General features: G+C 53.3%; 1 protein-coding gene across 1 annotated transcript; it reads right to left on the bottom strand.

Annotated features, from left to right (window-relative positions):
* Positions 1-570: 570 nt before the first annotated feature.
* Positions 571-17,324, bottom strand: Slc25a23 (solute carrier family 25 member 23). Its single transcript, XM_040737250.1, has 11 exons — positions 16,999-17,324; positions 15,596-15,722; positions 14,644-14,731; positions 12,976-13,087; positions 10,606-10,764; positions 10,368-10,520; positions 10,072-10,179; positions 9,466-9,633; positions 4,626-4,776; positions 2,517-2,697; positions 571-999 (listed from the first exon to the last, which is right to left on the bottom strand). The coding sequence occupies exons 1-11, from the start codon at positions 17,149-17,151 to the stop codon at positions 927-929; spliced, it is 1,473 nt and encodes a 490-aa protein (XP_040593184.1). The 5' UTR covers positions 17,152-17,324; the 3' UTR covers positions 571-926.
* Between the last annotated feature and the right edge of the window lie 1,702 nt (positions 17,325-19,026).

The following is a 19,026-nucleotide window of genomic DNA, read 5'->3' as shown; positions in this document are numbered from 1 at the left end:
AGAGAGGAGGAGGGGCAGAAGGGACAGTGGGGGGTCAGAGGACCGGGGAATGAAGGAAAAGGTGGGGGGGCGATAGAAGGGAAGCAAGAAAGTAGGGGAAAGAGGAAGGAGGGATAGGGGCTGGAGAGATGGCTCAGGGGTTAAGAGCACTGACTGTTCTTCCAGAGGTCCTAAGTTCAATTCCCAGCAACCACATGGTGGCTCACAACCATCTGTTATGAGATCTGGTGCCCTCTTCTGGCATGCTGGTGTATATGCAGTCAGAACACTGTATATGTAATAAATAAAATGCTTTAAAAAAAGATTTATTAAAAAAAAAAGAGGAGAGAGAGAGAGTGTCTCATCTCCCCTCCTTGGGAGTTTGTCAATGCTGTGCCACACACCCGTCTCTATAACTTCACAAAGGCTGCAGTGGGCTCTGCAAAGGCGCTTGCCCCAAGCCTGACCACTGAGTCTGACCGCAGGACCCACGGTGGAAGGAGAGGGCAGTTTCCCACAAGTTCTCCTCTGACTTCGTATGTCCCTCCCTCAAACAAATACAATTAATCAAACAATTAAAAAGCAACAACGAAAGAGCTTAGAAAATTTATTCTCTTTTCCCTTGAAATGACACACACAGGCAGGGAGGTGGGACTTGGCGTGGGCTGGAGGGAGAGGTGGAAGCCATGGTAGGGTCCTCCTGACCCTCGCTCCCTTTTCACAGTCCTTTGGTGGGGTCCCCAAAGACTGGGGAGTCAAGAGGGGCACCCCAATTTTCCTAAGCTCAGAACCCAACATTGAAGTTTGGAGGGTATGGGAATGTGGTGGGGAGCCAGGGAACTTTGTTCTGTCTGGTAGAAAAATAGACCCAGAGTCAGTCTGGGGATGTTTAATTTTGCATATTGGATGCTGGGTTTCAGGAAGGATGCTGTGTTGTGTCTTGGTCCTTAATTGTGACTTTCTGAGGCCTGAGCAGGGCTGGCTGTGCTGGGATGCAGAAGGTCCCCTTGGCTGTGTCCCCTGAACGAGCAAACCAGGAAGTTACCAGCCTGGAAGGTGGGCAGGGGCGTGGAAGACATTGCAGAGTGGGAGATGGGGAGGGAGGTGATTTGGGGGAGTGACTCTCCCCGGATAGGGTAGGGGAGGTGTGTCCTAGCTAAGGGGTGATCCAGCATTCAGATGGGGGGTGGTGTGGGACATCCCACCCCTTGCTGTCTGGTGGGGAGCCACTGGTCTGGGGTCTGAGATTCCAGAAGGATCCCTGATAGTGTGGTTTCATGCAGTGGGAAACAGCTCCAGGGTGTCTGGGATGCCCGTGGGATCTGAGACGCTGCCACTGGGCTGTTGGGATCCAGACTTAGGGAGTGGTATGAGAATTTGGGGTACAGGAGCAAAGAGTTTGGAGCTTGGCAGTATCTGGGAGAGTTCGGATGATATCCATAGAAGGGGTTGAAGAAATCTGGAATTTAACAGTGGTGGCATCTGGGATCCACCCTGGAGCTCACACACCTGTGGTTCCAGGAACCAGAATCCAGTGGGATGGGACTTGGGACTCTGGGATCCAGTGGTATGAGATTGAGGGAGAGTATTTAAAATGTAGACCTGGCAGTCAAGGCAGAAGGGTGTGGAACTCCATGTCAAGGTAATTGAATTGTTTGGGGTGAGGGATCTGGGATCCTGTGATCCAGGGACAGAGCCCCAGGATCTTGGCATTACTCTGTCAGGACCCTGTGGCTGAGAGTTCTTGGCTTCTAGAATCCAGTGGCCGGACTATGAGGCAGGTTTGGGAATCTCAGGTCCAGTGTGGCAGGAGGGTTTGGTGCCTGCAGGATCTGAGGTCTGGGCTATGGGGTCCGTGGGTGTGTGCCCCCATGCTTGGAGCACTGGGGCCATCTCTTGCTGCATAGGGAGGCTCAGCACACAGTGGTGGGGCAGGGAAAAGCAGGATCCAGCTCTGGGGTGTGGATGAGCAGGGTCAAGGAGCTTTGGGATAAGGGTTCAGGGCCAGGGTGTGTGGATAGTTAGTTCTGCATTTCTTTTCTTTTTTTTTTTTTCTTTCTTTCTTTTTTTTTTTTTTTTTTTGGTTTTTTCGAGACAGGGTTTCTCTGTATTGTTTTGGAGGCTGTCCTGGAACTCGCTCTGTAGACCAGGCTGGCCTCGAACTCACAGAGATCCGCCTGCCTCTGCCTCCCGAGTGCTGGGATTAAAGGCGTGCGCCACCAACGCCCGGCAGTTCTGCATTTCAAGTGTCAGACTGCTGATGTGTGAGGTGCAGCAGTTGGAGTCTGGGGGTCTGGCTGTGAAGTTGAGGATCCAGTACTGGGATCCAGTGGCTGAAGAGTGAGTGGGGTCCAGGGGTTCAATGGTCAGGACACAAGGTCAAGGGCCTGGGACTTGGTACTGGGATCCAGCGGCTTGGGTGGGGGATTAGGATCCACTGGTCAGGCCATTAGTCACCGGTGGTTGAGGACATCAGCCTGGGGGATGCCGTGGTGGAGACGAAGGAATCTTGTGGCGATAGGTTCCTAGTCCCTCACCTGGATGTGACCCCCAGAGCCTGCTTCATGTTCTCGTAGACCACGTAGGAGATGCTCACGGCTGGAATGACCTTCATGAAGTTGGGGGCAATGCCCCGGTAGAGGCCCCATACACCCTCCTGGGATAAGATGTGTCGAAGCAGACCCACCATGGAGACCTGTGGGCCACCCTCGATGGAGGCTGTGGGGGGGGTTGGGAGCCAGGTAAGACCAGAGTTTCCCCCTCTCTGGCCCCACCCCCAGGGTTGGGCTAGGTGGCAAGATGAACAGTGGGTCCTACCTACCGCAAGACTCTGGATGTTTGAGGGCCTAGGAACTGTTAATCTTAGGGACCACATTTGGGGGTGAATGGATGTTTCATGTGTGCATGTGTGTACGTACATCTGTGTGTAGGAGTGTGTATGTATACAGCTAGGTGTGTAGGAGTGCCTATGTGTGTCTGCGTGTGATGAGGACAAAGAGCCCCTTCCCCTAATGTTCATTCTCTCCTTCTCTTTGGGGCTAATTTCTGCTCATCTCCTCCTCCTCCATCCCAAAGCCAGCTGTTTGGGGGAGCTGTCTGTGGTACCCCAGCCTAAGTTGAGTTCCTACCTCTCCTCTCCTCAACCCTAAATCACCCCTCGATGGTGGGATGATTTATTAACCTTCCTCCTCCTCAGGGAATGATTTATTAACCTTCCTCCTCCTCCTCAGGGAATGAGGCTCATGCAAGCAGACAGCATTTGTCTCATCCTTGGACGATTTCTCCAGCAAAAATCAAGGAACACAAATACCAAGATTCACAAAAACAGATTCAGGGAAAGCAGAACAGGAATAACCAAACTGATAAGAGAAAATACAGAAGAAAAACAACAGTGGGAAATCTGAGGCAGGAGGATTGTCCTGAGTTCCAGCCCAGCCTGGGACACAGCAATCCTCTGCTTTAAACTAAACACAATGGACTCAGCAGGAAAGAGTTTCCTGCTCTTCCAGAGGACCAGAGTTCAGTTTCTGGCACCCACGCAAGTGACCTCCTAGCTCCAGGGAGTTTGATGAGTCTTTGTGGATGTCTCAGTCACCCATACACATTCGCGGAAATAAAAATAATTTTTTTTTGGTTTTATGAGACAGGGTTTCTCTGAATTGTTTTGGAGGCTGTCGGTCCAGCCCGGCCTCGAACTCACAGAGATCCGCCTGCCTCTGCCTCCCGAATGCTGGGATTAAAGGCGTGCGAAAAATAAGTCTTAAAAAAATAAAACACCTTGCCGGGCATTGATGGTACATGCCTTTAATCCCAGCACTCGGGAGGCAGAGGCAGGCAGATTTCTGTGAGTTTGAAGCCAGGCTGGTCTACAGAACAAGTTCCAGGACAGCCTCTAAAGCAATACAGATAAACCCTGTCTCGAAACCCCCCCCCCAAAATAAAACGCCTTGAAATAAAAATGAAACACATGCCGGGCAGTGGTGGTGCATGCCTTTAATCCCAGCACTCGGGAGGCAGAGGCAGGCAGATCTCTCTGAGTTCGAGACCAGCCTGGTCTACAAGAACTAGTTCCTGGGCAGCCTCCAAAGCCACAGAGAAACTGTGTCTCAGAAAAAAAAAATTAAGCACATTAACTAGTCTCTCCTTAAGGCTGGGCGCAGGGGTGCATACCCTTAAGAGGCAGAGAGGCCAGTGGCAGATTTCTGTGAGTTCCAGGCAAGCCAGGGATACACAGTTAGACCCTGTCCCATTACATAATAACAAGAAAGGAAGGAAGAAAGGAAGGAAGGAAGGAAGGATAATGACACGGTCCTCCTTGACTTTGGCTAATTCTATTCCCAGCATGCCCCACTCCCTTTTTCCCCTAGCTTTGAAGAGTAACAGCTCAGGTTTCTGTCAGGCCCAGAAATGCCACAATGTTGTCTGCAGTACTTCCCTGAACTTGGTGCCACTGAATTCTCAGGTGAAATAGTCCCTCTTCAGAATCACTACTGGGTAAACCGAAGCCCAGACAAGAAGAAAGACTTACGGAGGCCACCCAAGCCCACAGGAGCCCAGCCCAGACTCTACCTACACGAATTCAGGTGACAGCAGGTGGGACCCCAGTGGCAGGCCTTCCTACCCCAGCCCCTGCCCAGGCCTCTCACCTTGGGCCTGCATTCGGGTCCGGACCAGTGCCAGGGGGTAACTGGCAATCTGGCCACAGGTGCTGGAGATGGTGCCGCAGGCCAGGAGCACAAGAATGCCCGGGTTTGCCGATTCGTGGCTGTACTGCTGAAGCCAGTGATTCTTCAGGGTCTGGGAGAGAAAGGAGCGGGTGGGTTCCGGGTGCAGAGGGGAAGGCGCTGGGTGTCAAAGACCTTGTTTCCAGTTGTGTGTACCATGGTTGCTGATACTGAACAAGGTGATACGGTTTGTCTTCCCCACTGGGTCAGTGCCAGGCTCAGACTGGGACATTCTAGGCAGGGTTCCACCCCTGACCACGACCCCAATCCCTCGCTGGGGCATTCTTTTTAAAGACGATGTATTTATTTTTATTTTATGTGCACTGGTATTTTTGCCTGCACGAATGTCTGTATGAAGGTGTCGGATCCCCTGGAACAGGAGTTACAGACAGTTGTGAGCTGCCGTGTGGATGCTGGGAATTGAACCGGGATCTTCGGGAAGAGCAGCAGGGCTCTTAACCATTGCTGGGGGATTCGAATGGTCACTACTTGAGCTTTTTCATTTGGGACAGGGGCTTCATCTAGTCCATACTGACTTTGAAGCTGTCGTCTTGTTGGCCACCTCAGGCCTGGATGGCAGGCTTGGGCTACCCAGCCTGGCTTCTGTGACCAGTTTCCCTGTAACCCTCCCCAATTGCCACCTACACTGTGCACACCCCAAGCACGCCTGGGACCTCACCACAGTGACTGTCCACAGTGGGAAGGACTGTGCATCCAGGGTTAGGACAGCTTTGGCTGTCTGGTGTTCTCTTTCCTCCCTTCCTTCCTTCCTTCTTTCTTTCTTTCGAGACAGGGTTTCTCTGTGTAACATTCCTGGCTGTCCAGGAACTCTCTCTGTAGACCAGGCTGGCCTAGAACTCACAAAGATCCACCTGTGTCTGTCTTCTGTGTGTTGGGATCAAAGGTGTGCACCACCACCACCCATTTCAGTTTTTTTTTTTTGAGACAGGTTTTCCCTGTGTAGTCCTGGCTGTCCTAGAACTCACTCTATAAACCAGACTGGACTTGAGTTTGGAGAACCCCGGAGAATCCCCTGACTCTACCTCCTGAGTGCTGGGATTAAAGGTGTGTGCCACCACTGCCCAGCTTCATTTTTGGTTCTTTACATTTTATTTTTATATGCATTGATGTTTTGCCTTCATGTCTGGGTGAGGGTGTCGGCTCCCATGTGGGGGCTAGAAGAGGATGTCTGATGCCCTGGGACTGAGTTACAGGTGGTTGAGAACCACTGTGTGGGAGCTGAGAATGTGTGTTCAATGAGTTATTAAGAGCCGTTACAGGCTGGAAAGATGGCTCAGTGGATAAAGGGGCTTGCAACCAAATCTGCTGATGACTAGGTTTCATCACTGGAACCCACATGGTGAAAAGAGGGGGCCAGCTCCTACAGGCACCCTCTGACCTGCACGTTGTGGCACATGGACACACACGGAGATGGAAACATGAAATAAAGAACTGTTCTGGAGCTGGCTCAGATGGCAAGCTTCTCGCCATGAAGGCCTGGCGGTCTGAGTTTGATCCCTAGTACCCATGTCAAGGGCCAGGCACGGCTGTGTATGCCTGTAACCATACTGTTGGGGGAGGCAGAGATATCTGGGCTCACTGATGAACCCCACTAGCTTCCTGGAAGATCCCCAGATCCCAGTGAGAAATCCCATGTCAAAAAATATGGTGAGCAGTACCAGAAAAATGACATCAGAGGTTGTCTTCTGACCTTCACACACTACACTACACACACACACACACACACACACACACACACACACACACACTATGTTCTATTACCAGGGATTGTGGTACATGCCTGTAATGTTAGTACTCAGGAAGCTGAGGCTGGGGGATTGCCAAGAGTTCAGGACATCATGGGATGCATAGTGAGCCCCCATCTTTAAAACCAAGAGAGCTGCATTTCAGTCCCTAGAAAATTTGCCTAGCAAGGCAGTGGTGGCGCACACCTTTAATCCCAGCACTCGGGAGGCAGAGGCAGGCGGATCTCTGTGAGTCTGAGCCCAGCCTGGTCCACAAGAGCCAGTTCCAAGACAGCCTCCAAAGCCACAGAGAAACCGTGTCTCGAAAAACAAAAAAACAACAATAAGAACAACAAAAATTGCCTAACACACACAAAGCCCCGGGTTCTACCCAGCACCACATTAGCTTGACCTGGTAGTGTAGACCTGTCATCCTTGCATTCAGGAGTAGAGTCAGGAGGTCAGAAGTTCAAGGTCATCCTCGGCTACCTAGAAAATTTGATGCCAACCAAGGCTATGTAAAATCCTGCCTGTCTTTAGGAAAAAGGGAAAGAAAAGGGGCGGGGCTGGAGAGATAGTTCAGTGGTGAAGAGCACTGCTATCCTTGCAGAGGGTTCAGTTTTGTTTGTTTGCTCGTTTGTTTTTTCCAGAAAGGGTTTCTCTGTGTAGCTTTGGAGGCTGTCCTGGAACTCACTCTGTAGACCCGGCTGGCCTCAGACTCACAGAGATCCGCCTGCCTCTGCTTCCTGAGTGCTGGGATTAAAGGCGTGCGCCACTAGTGCCCGGTTTGGATCCAGTTTTAATATCCGGCACACATGTGGCAGCTCACAACCATCTGTAACTCTAGTTACAGGTGATCTGTTGCCCCCTTCTGGCTTCCATGGGTACCACATGCAGTGTGCAGGCAGGCAAACTCCCATACATAATACAATTTGAAAATAACAAATCATTGAAAAATAAAGGAAGGAGGCAGGCAGGAAGGAAGAGAATGTGCTGTTCTGTAGGCCAGGCCAGAACTCACACATACTTTGGGGATGATGGGCATCTGAGGCTATTTTTATACCGTGTTCATGCTCTTAATAGCTGGAGGGGCCCCAATTTCTTTCTTTTTGTTTTTTACGAGACAAGGTTTCTCTGTATTGTTTTGGAGGCTGTCGGTCCAGCCCGGCCTCGAACTCACAGAGATCCGCCTACCTCTGCCTCCCGAGTGCTGGGATTAAAGGCGTGCGCCACCACCGCCCAGCTGGGGCCCCAATTTCTACAAAGCTAAACCATCCATAACTCGAAGATGGCAAATGTGAACCCCCAGGTTTCATCTGCAGCACCCTAGGGGGGAAATGGTTCTACTATTATTCTTGTTTTGAGAAAGGGTCTCACTTTGTGACCCAGGCTGGCCTCGTGCTCACAGAGATCCTCCTGCTGCTGCCTCCCAAGGCATGGGATTAAAGGTGTGCACCACCATGCCTAGTTGTTGTGGTAATCCTCCTGCATCAGCCTTCTGAGTGTTGGAGGGCAGGTAACAGCCCCCATGCCTGGCTAAAAGTGGTCTTTTTAAAATTTTGAAAGTATTTAATTTTTTATGTGCGAGTGCGTGTGCCTATATGAGTGTGTGTGCACCATGAGAGTACAGTGCTTCTGGAGGCCAGGATTTCCTGAATTTCCTGCAGCTGGATTTATAGAGCACTGTTAGACCTGTTGGTGTTGGGAACTGAACTCAGGTCCTCTACCAAAGCGGCAAGCACTCTTTTTTAAAGTTTTACAAGACAGAGTTTCTCTGTGTGACTGCCATGGCTGTCCTGGAACTCACTCTGTAGACCAGGCTGGCCTCGAACTCACAGAGATCCACTTGCCTCTGCCTCTTGAGCGCTGGGATTAAAGGTGCGCCAATGCCCAGCTCAGCAAGCACTCTTAATGGCTGAGCTATCTCTTTAGCCCTGTTTTCCTATTTGGTTGTCATTGGTTTCTTTTAATTCTTCTTTTCATTTTTTCTTTTCTTTCCTTTTTAATAATTTATTTATTTCTATTGTATGTGTATTGGTGTTTTGTTTGCACGTATGATTTGGAGTTACAGACGGTTGTGAGCTGCCATATGAGTGCTGGGATTGAACCCTGGTCCTCTGGAAGAGTAGCTGATACTCTTAACCACTGAGCCATCACTCCAGCCCCCTCTTTTTTTTTTTTTCCAAGACAAGGTTTCTCTGTGTAGCCCTGGCTGTTCTGGAACTCACTCTGTCAATAAGGCTGGCCTTGAACTCGCAGAGATCTGCCTTCTTCTGCCTCCCAAGTGCTGGGATTAAAGGTGTAAACCACCAGGCTCAGTTTAAATTTTGATTTTCTTTTCTTTTCTTTCTTTTTTTTTTTTTTGGTTTTTCGAGACAGGGTTTCTCTGTATTGGTTTTTGGACCATGTCCTGGAACTCGCTCGGTAGACCAGGCTGGTCTTGAACTCACAGAGATCCGCCTGCCTCTGCCTCCCGAGTGCTGGGATTACAGGCGAGCGCCACCACCGCCTGGCTTAAATTTTGATTTTCAAGACAGGTTTTTTTTTTCTTTTTGGGTTTTTGAGACAGGGTTCCTCTGGCTTTGAAGGCTGTCCTGGAACTCATGTTCTGTAGACCAGGCTGGCCTCGAACTCACAGAGATCTGCCTGCCTCTGCCTCATGAGTGCTGGGATTAAAGGTGTGCACCATCATGTCTGGCATAAGACAGGGTCTTTTCACATAACTAGGCTGTCTTGAAACTGACTATCTGGTGCAGGCCAGCTTTGAACCCCAGACCCTCCTACATCAGCCCCCTAAGTCGCAGGACGGCAAGTGTTGGCCACCATGTGGAACTGGAAACAAGGCCTTTACATCCCTGAGAGATAGAAAAAGGTAGATACGATGCCTGGATGGACTCTCCAGGGTTCCAAGTCCACGATTGCCCTTCTTAGTCTACTAGATTAGCAAGGAGTGCCCTAGGCCAGATCCCAGAATGAGGAGGGAGGGAGGGAGGGCCGGCCGGTAGTTACCCACAGACCTCGTAGACGGCTAGGTCAATTCCAGCATAGGGGATGATGCCCAGCACGTTAGGCAGGTAGCCACGGTAGAAGGCGCGGGGCCCTTCGCGTTCCAGGATCCGCCTTGCACAGTCCAGGAGCCCCTTGTACTGGCCGGTTCTGCGCAGAGTCAGCCTTGTCTTCAGTACCTGGGTGAGAACTCTGTCAAGCCCTTGAAAACCTGCTTCCAAAAATCATCATCCCCAGGAGTGGCGTCCCCTCGAAGTGGCTACTCCTGAGCAGATGTCCTGAAGACCTAGCTGGGGCTGAGTAGGTAGACTGCCCACTTAGTGTGCCCAAAGCCCAGGTTTCCACCCCCAGCACCACAGAATCCAGGTGTGGTGGCTCATCTCTGCCATCCTCGCACCTAGCAGGCCTATGCATAAATGGCCGGTCACTATGACTACCAAGTCCCTAGAAGTTGTATCTCAAATTGAGATACCCAGACAGCCTAGACAGGAAATGGCTCCTGGCCCCAAGTCAGGCAGTTAGGGTGACAGTTAGCTCCACACACAGTGCAGAGTGGGGATGAAGCAGTAAGGCAGGCCCCGCCCTCCCACGCAGGGTCTTCCTTGGTCCCTCCTCACCTCCATGGGGTATATGATGGTTTGAGCGGTGGCCCCAGCCAGGGAGCCCGCCACGAAGCGCTCCTGAACGTGCAGTGTTTCTTGCTGCCCCCGGATGGCCCGCTTGATCTGAGGGTAGAACATGGGGTGGTGTGGGGTGCATAGGAACCTTGGGGATTATTCAGCTGTCCATGCGTACCACTGTTCTTCAGCTGGCACGGAACTGGCCAGTAGGGGGCGCGGCGCAAGCCAAGCCCTTGAGCCCTTGTGTTTAGTTTCTGCTTCCCAGGGCTGAATATACTCTCTTCTGGACCTACCTGTTCGTAAGCCATGAACTTGATGGCCGACTCAGGGGCGATCTTAAGCACATTGATGCCGTTGCCCCGCCAGAGGGACAAGACGCCCCCTTCTTGAACCATGTTCCGCAGGCCCCCTAGGATGTTGAGCCGGTTGGACTTGGAGGCGTGGACCTGAGTGGGGAGAGAAGTTGGTCTTGCGATGCCCTCCTAGGTCTGGCACCTGGATAATGTGCTGAGTCCCTTCAGGTCCTCTTACCTGCATGAAGACCTTGAGGCGGTCCAGAGGAGCTGTGCCTGTCCGCGACACAGCCCCTGCCACTGCGCCAGCCACCAGCTGCTTCCACCACATGCCTGTAAGTTTCTCCTGCCTGGAGAACTCATCCGGCACCGTCAGGCATTCGCCAATGTCCAGGACCTGAGGATGGGGGCTGCAGGTGTCATGTCCCAGTGAAGGTGGGGGGATGTACCTGGGTCCTTAGTGGGGAAGGCTACTCTATGAAATCCAGGACACCCCCGAGTCCACCAAAGGACCTTGCTTGGAGAGCCCACTTTTGGATCCCGCCATGCGCCATTAAAACATCCCACCAGTGATTCCTCTGTGACACCCTAGAATTCCTCTGGGAGATCTACAGAGCTTCACTAAAGCCGTGGTTCTCAACCTTCTTAACACTGCAAGCTTTTTGACCCCCCAACTATAAAGTTCTTTTCGCTGCTACTTTCTAACTGTAATTCTGTTACTGCTATGAATTGCGACATAGGCCTTAAGCTACCCTGTGAAAGGGTTGATTGATCCCAAAGGGATGTGGCCCACGAGTGGGGAACCACTGCATTAAAGGATCCATTAAGTACCCCAAATAATAATTCAGTCCACTGAACGAACCCCACAAAGGAGTCCACCCAGGGGCCTATGAAAGGGCTTATTAGATCAAGGTATTTGTGGCCAAGTCTGAAGACTTGAGTTCAAGCACTTGGGAGGCAGAGACGGGTGGATCTCTGTGAATTCGAGGCCAGCCTGGTCTACAAAGCGAGTTCCAGGACAGCTTCCAAGACAATACAGAGAAACCCTGTCTCGAAAAACCAAAAAAAAAAAAAAAAAAAAAAAGAATCCATTGACTCTCAGGAAAGGGGTCACTAGCCAGGCAGTGGTGGCACACGGCTTTAACCCCAGCACTTGGGAGGCAGAGGCAGGCAGATATCTGTGAGTTCAAGGCCAGCCTGGTCTACAGAGTGAATTCCAGGACAGCCATGGGTACACAGAGAAACTCTGTCTTGAAAAACAAAACAAAACAAAACAAGACAAGAAAAAGAAAAGGGCCCCTGAAATTTACCAGGGGATCCCCTGATCTCACCAAAAGAGCTACTGATTCTTACCAAAAGATCCAGTGAGTTCCACCAAAGAATCTACTGAATCCTACTGATGAATCTACCAGATCCTACCATAGGATCCACTGATTCCACCAAAAGACCCACTGGATCCTGTCAAAGGATCTGCTCTCACAGTCATCTCCTCCCTGGGGAGGCCTCTCCTAGAAGTGTTCCCATAAGCCCCTCCTTCCCCTGGGAGTCCTCCCCCTAGAAGTCCTCCTCCAAGAGTCTTCCCCCCAGGATGCCTCCCCCAAGAGTCTTTACCAAAAAATTTCCCCTAGAAGTCCTTTCCGAGGAGTCCTCCCGGAGGAGTGCTCCCCCTCCTAGAGTCCAGCCATAGACTTCCCAACTGTGGATCTTTGGGGGTGGACATCCCTGGATCTCCATGGCAACGAACCGAGCAGAACAATCTGGTGATAACTGGGTCTCTGGCAATGGAACTATTGCACCCCCTAGTATGGAGGGCGCCGTCACAGGACCTCCCAGGAAGTCCACTCACTGTCCCACCCCAGCTGCAAGGAATCCTGGGAAACACTAACTATATAGGAAGCAGAAGGCTAATTGAAAGACTCCATGATGCAGTGTCCACAGAGTCGCCATCCACGATGGGATGGGACTCAGCCGTGGTGCAGCTGTTCGGGAGTCACCCAGGTCCTGGGTGTGACCCTTTACTGTGCTCTGCAATGAAGCTAAGAACCCCTGGGTCTACCAAGTCAGACCTTGGTTGCATTCTTCCTTTGGTCTGTGGTCACCCTGTCTGGGGTGAATAGATGCTTGTCTACATCTCCCAGGGACAAGCCAATGCGATGAGGATCCTGTTAGATCCCTCAGATGCATCCGACACCAGCAGATCCTTAGTGATCCCCATCTTGGTGCAAGAGGATTCCTCCCCCCCCCCCAGTGGCCTCCTCTGGACCTCCTAATACAGTGTCTGCCACTACGTCTTTCCCTCAGCTGCAGTGTGCGCCTCGGAGCTGGCGACGAGCATCGGCAACTGGCAGTCGTGGGGATCGGGCGTGGGAACACCACTGGGTGTATTTTTCTTCCCCCAAGTCCCAATTCCTACCAACTGCCCCTGGAGTCTGAGCAAGACCAAAGGGCTCTGAGCAGATAACAGAGGTGTCCATTATGGTCATCAGGCTCCAGATTAGGGTCATGAGCCCCCAGATGCTGACGACACTTCTAGAGTCCTGGGCCACTCCTTAGGAGTCCCAGGGAAGCTGGAGCCAGCCTCCACCTCTGTAGGTGGCCCCTAACTTACCGTAGAATGCTTCCAGAAATACAGGACATCCTCCACATTCTCCAGAGAGTGCAGCAGAAAGTGGTCTCGCCATTCCTGCCAGTCAATGGTCATGGTGCCATCGCGGTCCATGCTGGAAATGGGGTGGGCACAGGCTCGGTGTCTGGGCTGCCGAGTGTGGGTGCTGCTAATCTTCATGGATCTGGGGAGGCCTGAGCGCATTGCCTCTCTGCAGTATTGGTTTACTTGTTTGAAATGGGGTCTCACTCTATAGACCAGGCTGGCTTGGACTTTACAGCAATCCTCCTGCCTGAGTACCTGAGGCTAGGACAATACTCCATGCTTACATTTTTTTTTTTAGACAGGGTCTTAGCAGGCTGGCCTCAAACTCATGGAAATCCCCCTGCCTTAGCTTTTTGAGTGCTGCTATGACAGCCATGTGCCACCTGGCTAAAGAATTTATTTATTTATTTATTTATTTTGGTTTTACGAGACAGGGTTTCTCTGTATTGTTTTGGAGGCTGTCGGTCCAGCCCGGCCTCGAACTCACAGAGATCCGCCTGCCTCTGCCTCCCGAGTGCTGGGATTAAAGGCGTGCGCCACCACCGCCTGGCTATGAGTTTCAAAGCTTTTTTGGGGTGGGGGATTGAGACGGGGTTTCTACTGAGCCATCCATCTGCCCAGCCTGTTTCATTGAGTCGGGCTTTTCCACAAGACTAGGCTGGCTTGGATCTCATAGCAATCCTCCTGCCTCAGTCTCCTTCGTGATGGATGGTAGGGTTATACTTTTGTGTCTGACCTAAAAATTTATTATTATTATTATTATTTTTGGTTTTTCGAGACAGGGTTTCTCTATATTGTTTTGGAGTCTGTCCTGGAACTCGCTCGGTAGACCAGGCTTGGTCTCGAACTCAGAGATCCGCCTGCCTCTGCCTCCTGAGTGCTGGGATTAAAGGCATGTGCCACCACCGTCTGGCCCCTTGTGTAACTTTTAAAAACACATTTATTATGTGTGTGCATGCGTACATGGTGTGTGTGTGTGTCTTGCTGGGCTGATTCTCTCCTTCCCCCAGTGAGTATTGGGGGTCCAACTGTTCTTATCAAGCCTGAGGGCCAAGCTCCCTTGCCTACTGAGTCATCTTGCCAGCTTCACATGCATGACTTTTGGGAGTTATCTTTTTTTTTTTTTTTTTGGTTTTACGAGACAGGGTTTCTCTGTTTTGGAGGCTGTCGGTCCAGCCTGGCCTCGAACTCACAGAGATCCGCCTGCCTCTGCCTCCCGAGTGCTGGGATTAAAGGCGTGCGCCACCAACGCCCGGCTGGGAGTTATCTTTAAGGGAAGTCTCATTCTGAAGTCTAAGTTGGCTCAAACTCATGGCAATCCTCCTGCTTTGGCCTCTTAAGCGCTAGACAGGTTCAGGTCCCACGTATGATCTAGTCGCATTGTCTGGCCTGTGTAAATCCTTCAGGCCAACCCTGTGTGGGTAGCCGTAGTACCTACCAGCCCTTTTCAGGACCAGACAGGGATTTGAGTCCAGTGGCCTAAGACCTGTTTGACTCCAAAGTCCAACTTCTCATCTCTGCCCTGCAACCAGGTCTGGGGTTCAGAGGACAGAACTGTCCAGCAGGGGAGGGGCGGAAATGGGGGTGGGTATGGGTCTCCAAGAACCTGAAACCCCAGTAACTCACCTGTGTAGGATTTTCTCTGCCTGCTCCAGCGAGATGGAGATGCCCAGCGCTCGGAAGCTCTGCTGAATCTCGGAGACATCGATGTGACCTGGAAAGGGGTGCCCCAAAGACTGGACCAGGGGGTCCAGAAGCCCTTGTGTGTGTGTGTGTGTGTGTGTGTGTGTGTGTGTGTGTGTGTGTGTGTAGGTCAGAGGTCAATGGTCGTGTCTTCCTCTGTCTCTCTTCATATTCCTTTTGAGACAAGGTGTCTCTCTCGCTGAATCTGGAGTTCACTGACTCAGCTAGGCCAACTTGACAGTGAGCCCCAAGATCCTCCTGTCTCTACCTCACCAGTGCTGGGGTCACAGGTGGGCATCACCCCACCCAGCTTAACTCGGGTGCTGGGGATCGAACCAAAGTCCCTGTGTTTGCACAGTAGGCCCTTTATTGACTGAATCAGCCCCTCAGCCATGGGGGAAAGGCTTTTACACAGGTTGTGTGGGCTGCTCAGGGTTGGAACTGGGCAGTGTTGGGAGTCTTCCATTATCAGTAGTGAATGAGTTCAGGGGTGATTGCAGAGGTCCCTATGCTGGAAGAGATGAAAGCAACGTGTGCTTATTTACTTATTTTTCAGCTCCCCTCCCCCGTACAGGCGCTAAGGCTTGAACTCAGGCTTTGTGGCAAGCACTTTACCCCTGAGCCATCTCTCCAACCTTAAGGATCCTGGGTGACACTTGGTCAAGGGGCTGTCCCTGGATCCAAGAGTCCCTGGAGCTAGGATACTGTCCAAAAAGAAACATCTGAGGGCAGAGACAGGGAACAGGAGGTAGGATGGGCCGGTTTGGGCTCAGATCACCTAGTTGGGGCTGAGAACTCCCGAAATAGCCCATGAGTCAGAAGCAGCCCTCCCCTTCTCCCCAGCGCTGCCGGTTCTAACCCAACTGCCCATCCCCCGGTCTGGGGCCCGTCTCACCATCCTGGTTCCGGTCCAGACTGTGAAACATGAGCAGGAGGCGCTGCTCTCGCTCCTGCAGGTAGCGGGTGAATTCCTCCAGGCTGAGGCCACCATCTGGATCAGGGTCCCTCTCAGAGGAGATGTCCTGGAAGAGAAAAGGGGGGGCACAGGAACTTAGCAGACTGCACCCCACAGTGTGTGTGTGTGCCCGTGGGCGCCTGTGTTACAATATGCCTCATGCCTCAGGAACCCAAAGCCCCGGGACCTCAAGGAAGAGAGACAGGGGCCATCACCCCTGCCCCTCAATCAGCCCACTTTTCAGCAAGATACCCCAAGCCACAGTAAGCGGTTGGTTGCTGCCCAGTTTTCCGGACAGGCAGACTGAGACGCTCCCAAGTCACAGAAGTGGTTCAAGGTCATAGAACTGTGAGGTGGCAACCTTGGGCACACTTTTGTTTCCAGACAGGGTCTCCCTCACATAGCCCAGGCTAGCCTCATTCTCTCTGTACTGGAGAATGACCTTGAACTCTGATTCTCCCAGATGTGCCCACAGAGCTTTTTCTTATAACACCCGTCTCCTTGGCAGTCTTGGTGTGGGGGTGGGGTGTTAGAAACAGGCCTGGTTCACACAGGGCCCAACAGATCAAAGCCAATAGCTGAGCCTCTCTGTATTCCCACTGGAAAAGTGAGCCCTTAGAATCAAGGTCAACAAGAATGCATGCAACAGGTCTGTTTCAGGACATCCAGGGGCTTAGGTGTGAGGGGCACCTGTGACACACGGGGGAAGGGCCAGTTCCTGCCTCTCCGCCACCTCCCATACCTAGGCTGGAACCCAGGACCTTTGCACACGCTAGGAAAGCGCTTTACCACTGAGCTGCACTCAAGTTCCTTCCTAGATAGGTCGGACCCCAGTGGAGGCAGAGGGACCGAAACTCTGGCTGGAACAACCTGGGGCCACCAGCCAGGTCCGGGAAAGCGCCGGCAGGGACAGTAAATAAGAGACTGGGGTAGCTGGCTGGGCGCTCAGTGGGTGCCCCAGCAAGGTGGGGGAAGTTGTATTCACTGAAGGTGGGAGCGGGTCACTCCTCGGATCGTGCCGAGAGCAGTTGAGGGTGTGTCTCCGGGCAGCGGACGGGGAAGCCTCCCGGTCCATTCTCCACCAGCAGCAGGCACCCCACAGCCCGGGGGGGTGGGGGCTGTCACTGGATCCTGGCAGTCACAGGCGCTGCAGGCCTGGGGCCTTGGCAGTTTTGTCTCCCGACGCCGTTAGGCCAGATGCGTGTAGGCAGGGGGAAGGGAGGAGACAGAGGTGGTGGGTCCAGCCAGCCAACAGGTAGCGTGGGGCTGCTGCAGCCGCCGCATTCAGGGGCCTGGGTTACGGCGCGGGCGGGCCCTGCAGCGGTGGTCGCTGCCCGTGGTACCTGCTGTGCACGGTCGGGGTCGCCCCCTCCCAGCCTGGCCAGCCCCTGGCGCAACTCGTGCACGTCCACGCGGCCGTCCTTGTTGCTGTCCAGCTCCTCGAACAGGCGACCCCAGCGCTGCCGCCGCTCCGCGTCGCCGGAGCCCCCCCGCATGGCGCTCGCCCGGGGGGGAGGGGAGGCCCCGCAGCGACGGCCTCGGCGGGGGCTTTACCGCTCCCCCTCCCCCCCCGGGGTCCCCGCAGGGCCAGCTCCCGCGACCACACGCACCGCAGCCTCCGCGCTGCGGGGCCAAGCAACGGCACTTGCTGGAAGTGATAAATGCTAGTCGTCCCCGCCCGCGCCAGAACTTGCGTCTCCTCCTCCGACCCGCATTACTGGGGGGGAGGGGGCCGGGGGCGGAGCAGGGGGCGTGGGAAGGATTCTAGGAGGCTCGGGTATTGCATATCTGACAGTGCCCGCATTCCTGGGACTGTAGGAAAAGCAGTCGTCTCGGTACTCTGCTTGCCTCAGTTTACCCCTTTTCCTTAAATGGTTTTGGCAGGGAATTGTCAGGGATTGGATTTTGTAATCTCGCTCCTTTCGCCCTCCCTCTCCTACGGACCCTCATCAGGAATTCAAGTCTTTGCTTCTCCCAGGTCTACGCAAGAACTCGGAACCAGCTTAAGCGCTTCTTTTGCCCGCCCGTTCTTGTCAGATTCCCCTATCAATAACAGAAACAGAAGATCAACTGGGGGCGGGGTGGGGGGGGGGGGAGAGCTCCCTTCCCAACACTTCATCCCGCCCGCGCGCCTCCTTTTCTCGGTGACACTCAAAAAGAGAAACGCAAGGTCAACGCGCGGCGCCGCTGCAAAGTCAAATCCCTATTGGCCAGAGACGCCTGCGCTGCGCCCGGCTGCTCCGCGTAGGCGGGGCTTCCCGGTTGACCCGCCGCGGCCTCCAACCCTGCCGCCCGCTGCCTGCCAGGCGATCTTAAAGGGGCCTAGCCCACATCCAGGCTCAGAAGGCTGCTCTTGGCCGATCTGCCTGGGAAGGGAGTCCGGGGCCGGAGTCTCCGACGCCACTGAGGATAAAGATCAGGAGGTGGCCGGGCTCTGGAGGCGGGGCCTCAGCTGGGGAGAGTGGTTGCACCTGCTGAAGTCCCTCCCACAAGTTTCGGGTGCAATTTCTCGTCTCACCGTCAGGGGGAAGGGCGCCCGCTAAACCGCGCTTAATGAATGCTCACGCTGAGTGCGCTGCGCATGCCAGCCACTCTCTGTTCAGCGCCGCTCCTGCCCAAACCCTGTGCGGTGGGTAGGTGGCACTAGTTCTTCCCACGCTACAGAGGAGGAAGCGAGAGGCTAAAATTCCCAGCCGGGATTCCCACTTAGGGCCAGAGCAAGCCTCTTTTACTTATTCTTAGGGGCTTTTGCTTTTGCTTTTGTTTTTGTTTTCCAGACACGGTCTCGCTATGCAGCCCTGGAAGTCACTATGTAGACCAGGCTGATCTGGAACGGAGCCTTCTCAGTGGCTGTCGCAGGGCTTTGTCCGCCCGCCCGAGAGGAGCACCCTAGCCAGTGGACGCCAGCTTCAGCCCTATGACCGCTGGCTGAGGTTGTTTTAGCCAGGGTCTAGTTTGGCCTCGAGCGCGCAGCAGTTCTCCTGCTGCAGATTCCAAATTGCTGGCATGTAATCGTATCCGGTTCATGACTACCTTTTACCCAAAAACACAACAGGGGTTATGGGGTCCCCGCCCAGGCTGTGCCCATACGTGTGTGGTGAGCAGCTGAGAGCCCCACACCCACACAACCTCACCTCTACAGCTACCAGATGTTTCCATGCACAGGTGCTTCTTCGCGCGTGTCTTGGGGACATAGGTACTTTCTCGGACACTTCCCTGACAGGTGGACCTCACACACAATAAGCCAGTTTGTGGGGCCCCCTCTGCAGAGGTCTTTCTGTGTGGATGTAAGGCCTTCAAGAGCGAAATTCTGCACAGGTGCTCTCTGTCCGGGTGTCTTTTTACCGCACAGGCGGGCCTCGAAGCAGGCG

Source organism: Mesocricetus auratus, unplaced genomic scaffold (genome assembly GCF_017639785.1).
Source record: "Mesocricetus auratus isolate SY011 unplaced genomic scaffold, BCM_Maur_2.0 Super-Scaffold_100676, whole genome shotgun sequence".
Lineage (NCBI taxonomy): Eukaryota > Metazoa > Chordata > Mammalia > Rodentia > Cricetidae > Mesocricetus > Mesocricetus auratus.
Note: the sequence above shows the minus strand (reverse complement) of the source record. Positions and strands in the feature narration are given on the sequence as shown.

Excerpts from the sequence above, each read along its gene's own strand:
- Slc25a23 (XM_040737250.1), bottom strand. The coding sequence starts at position 17,151 with ATGCGGGGGGGCTCCGGCGACGCGGAGCGGCGGCAGCGCTGGGGTCGC. Across the intron at positions 9,634-10,071 it reads CCATCATATACCCCATGGAG|GTACTGAAGACAAGGCTGAC; the intron begins GTGAGGAGGGAC and ends GTTCTCACCCAG. Across the intron at positions 4,777-9,465 it reads TTGACCTAGCCGTCTACGAG|ACCCTGAAGAATCACTGGCT; the intron begins GTCTGTGGGTAA and ends TTTCTCTCCCAG.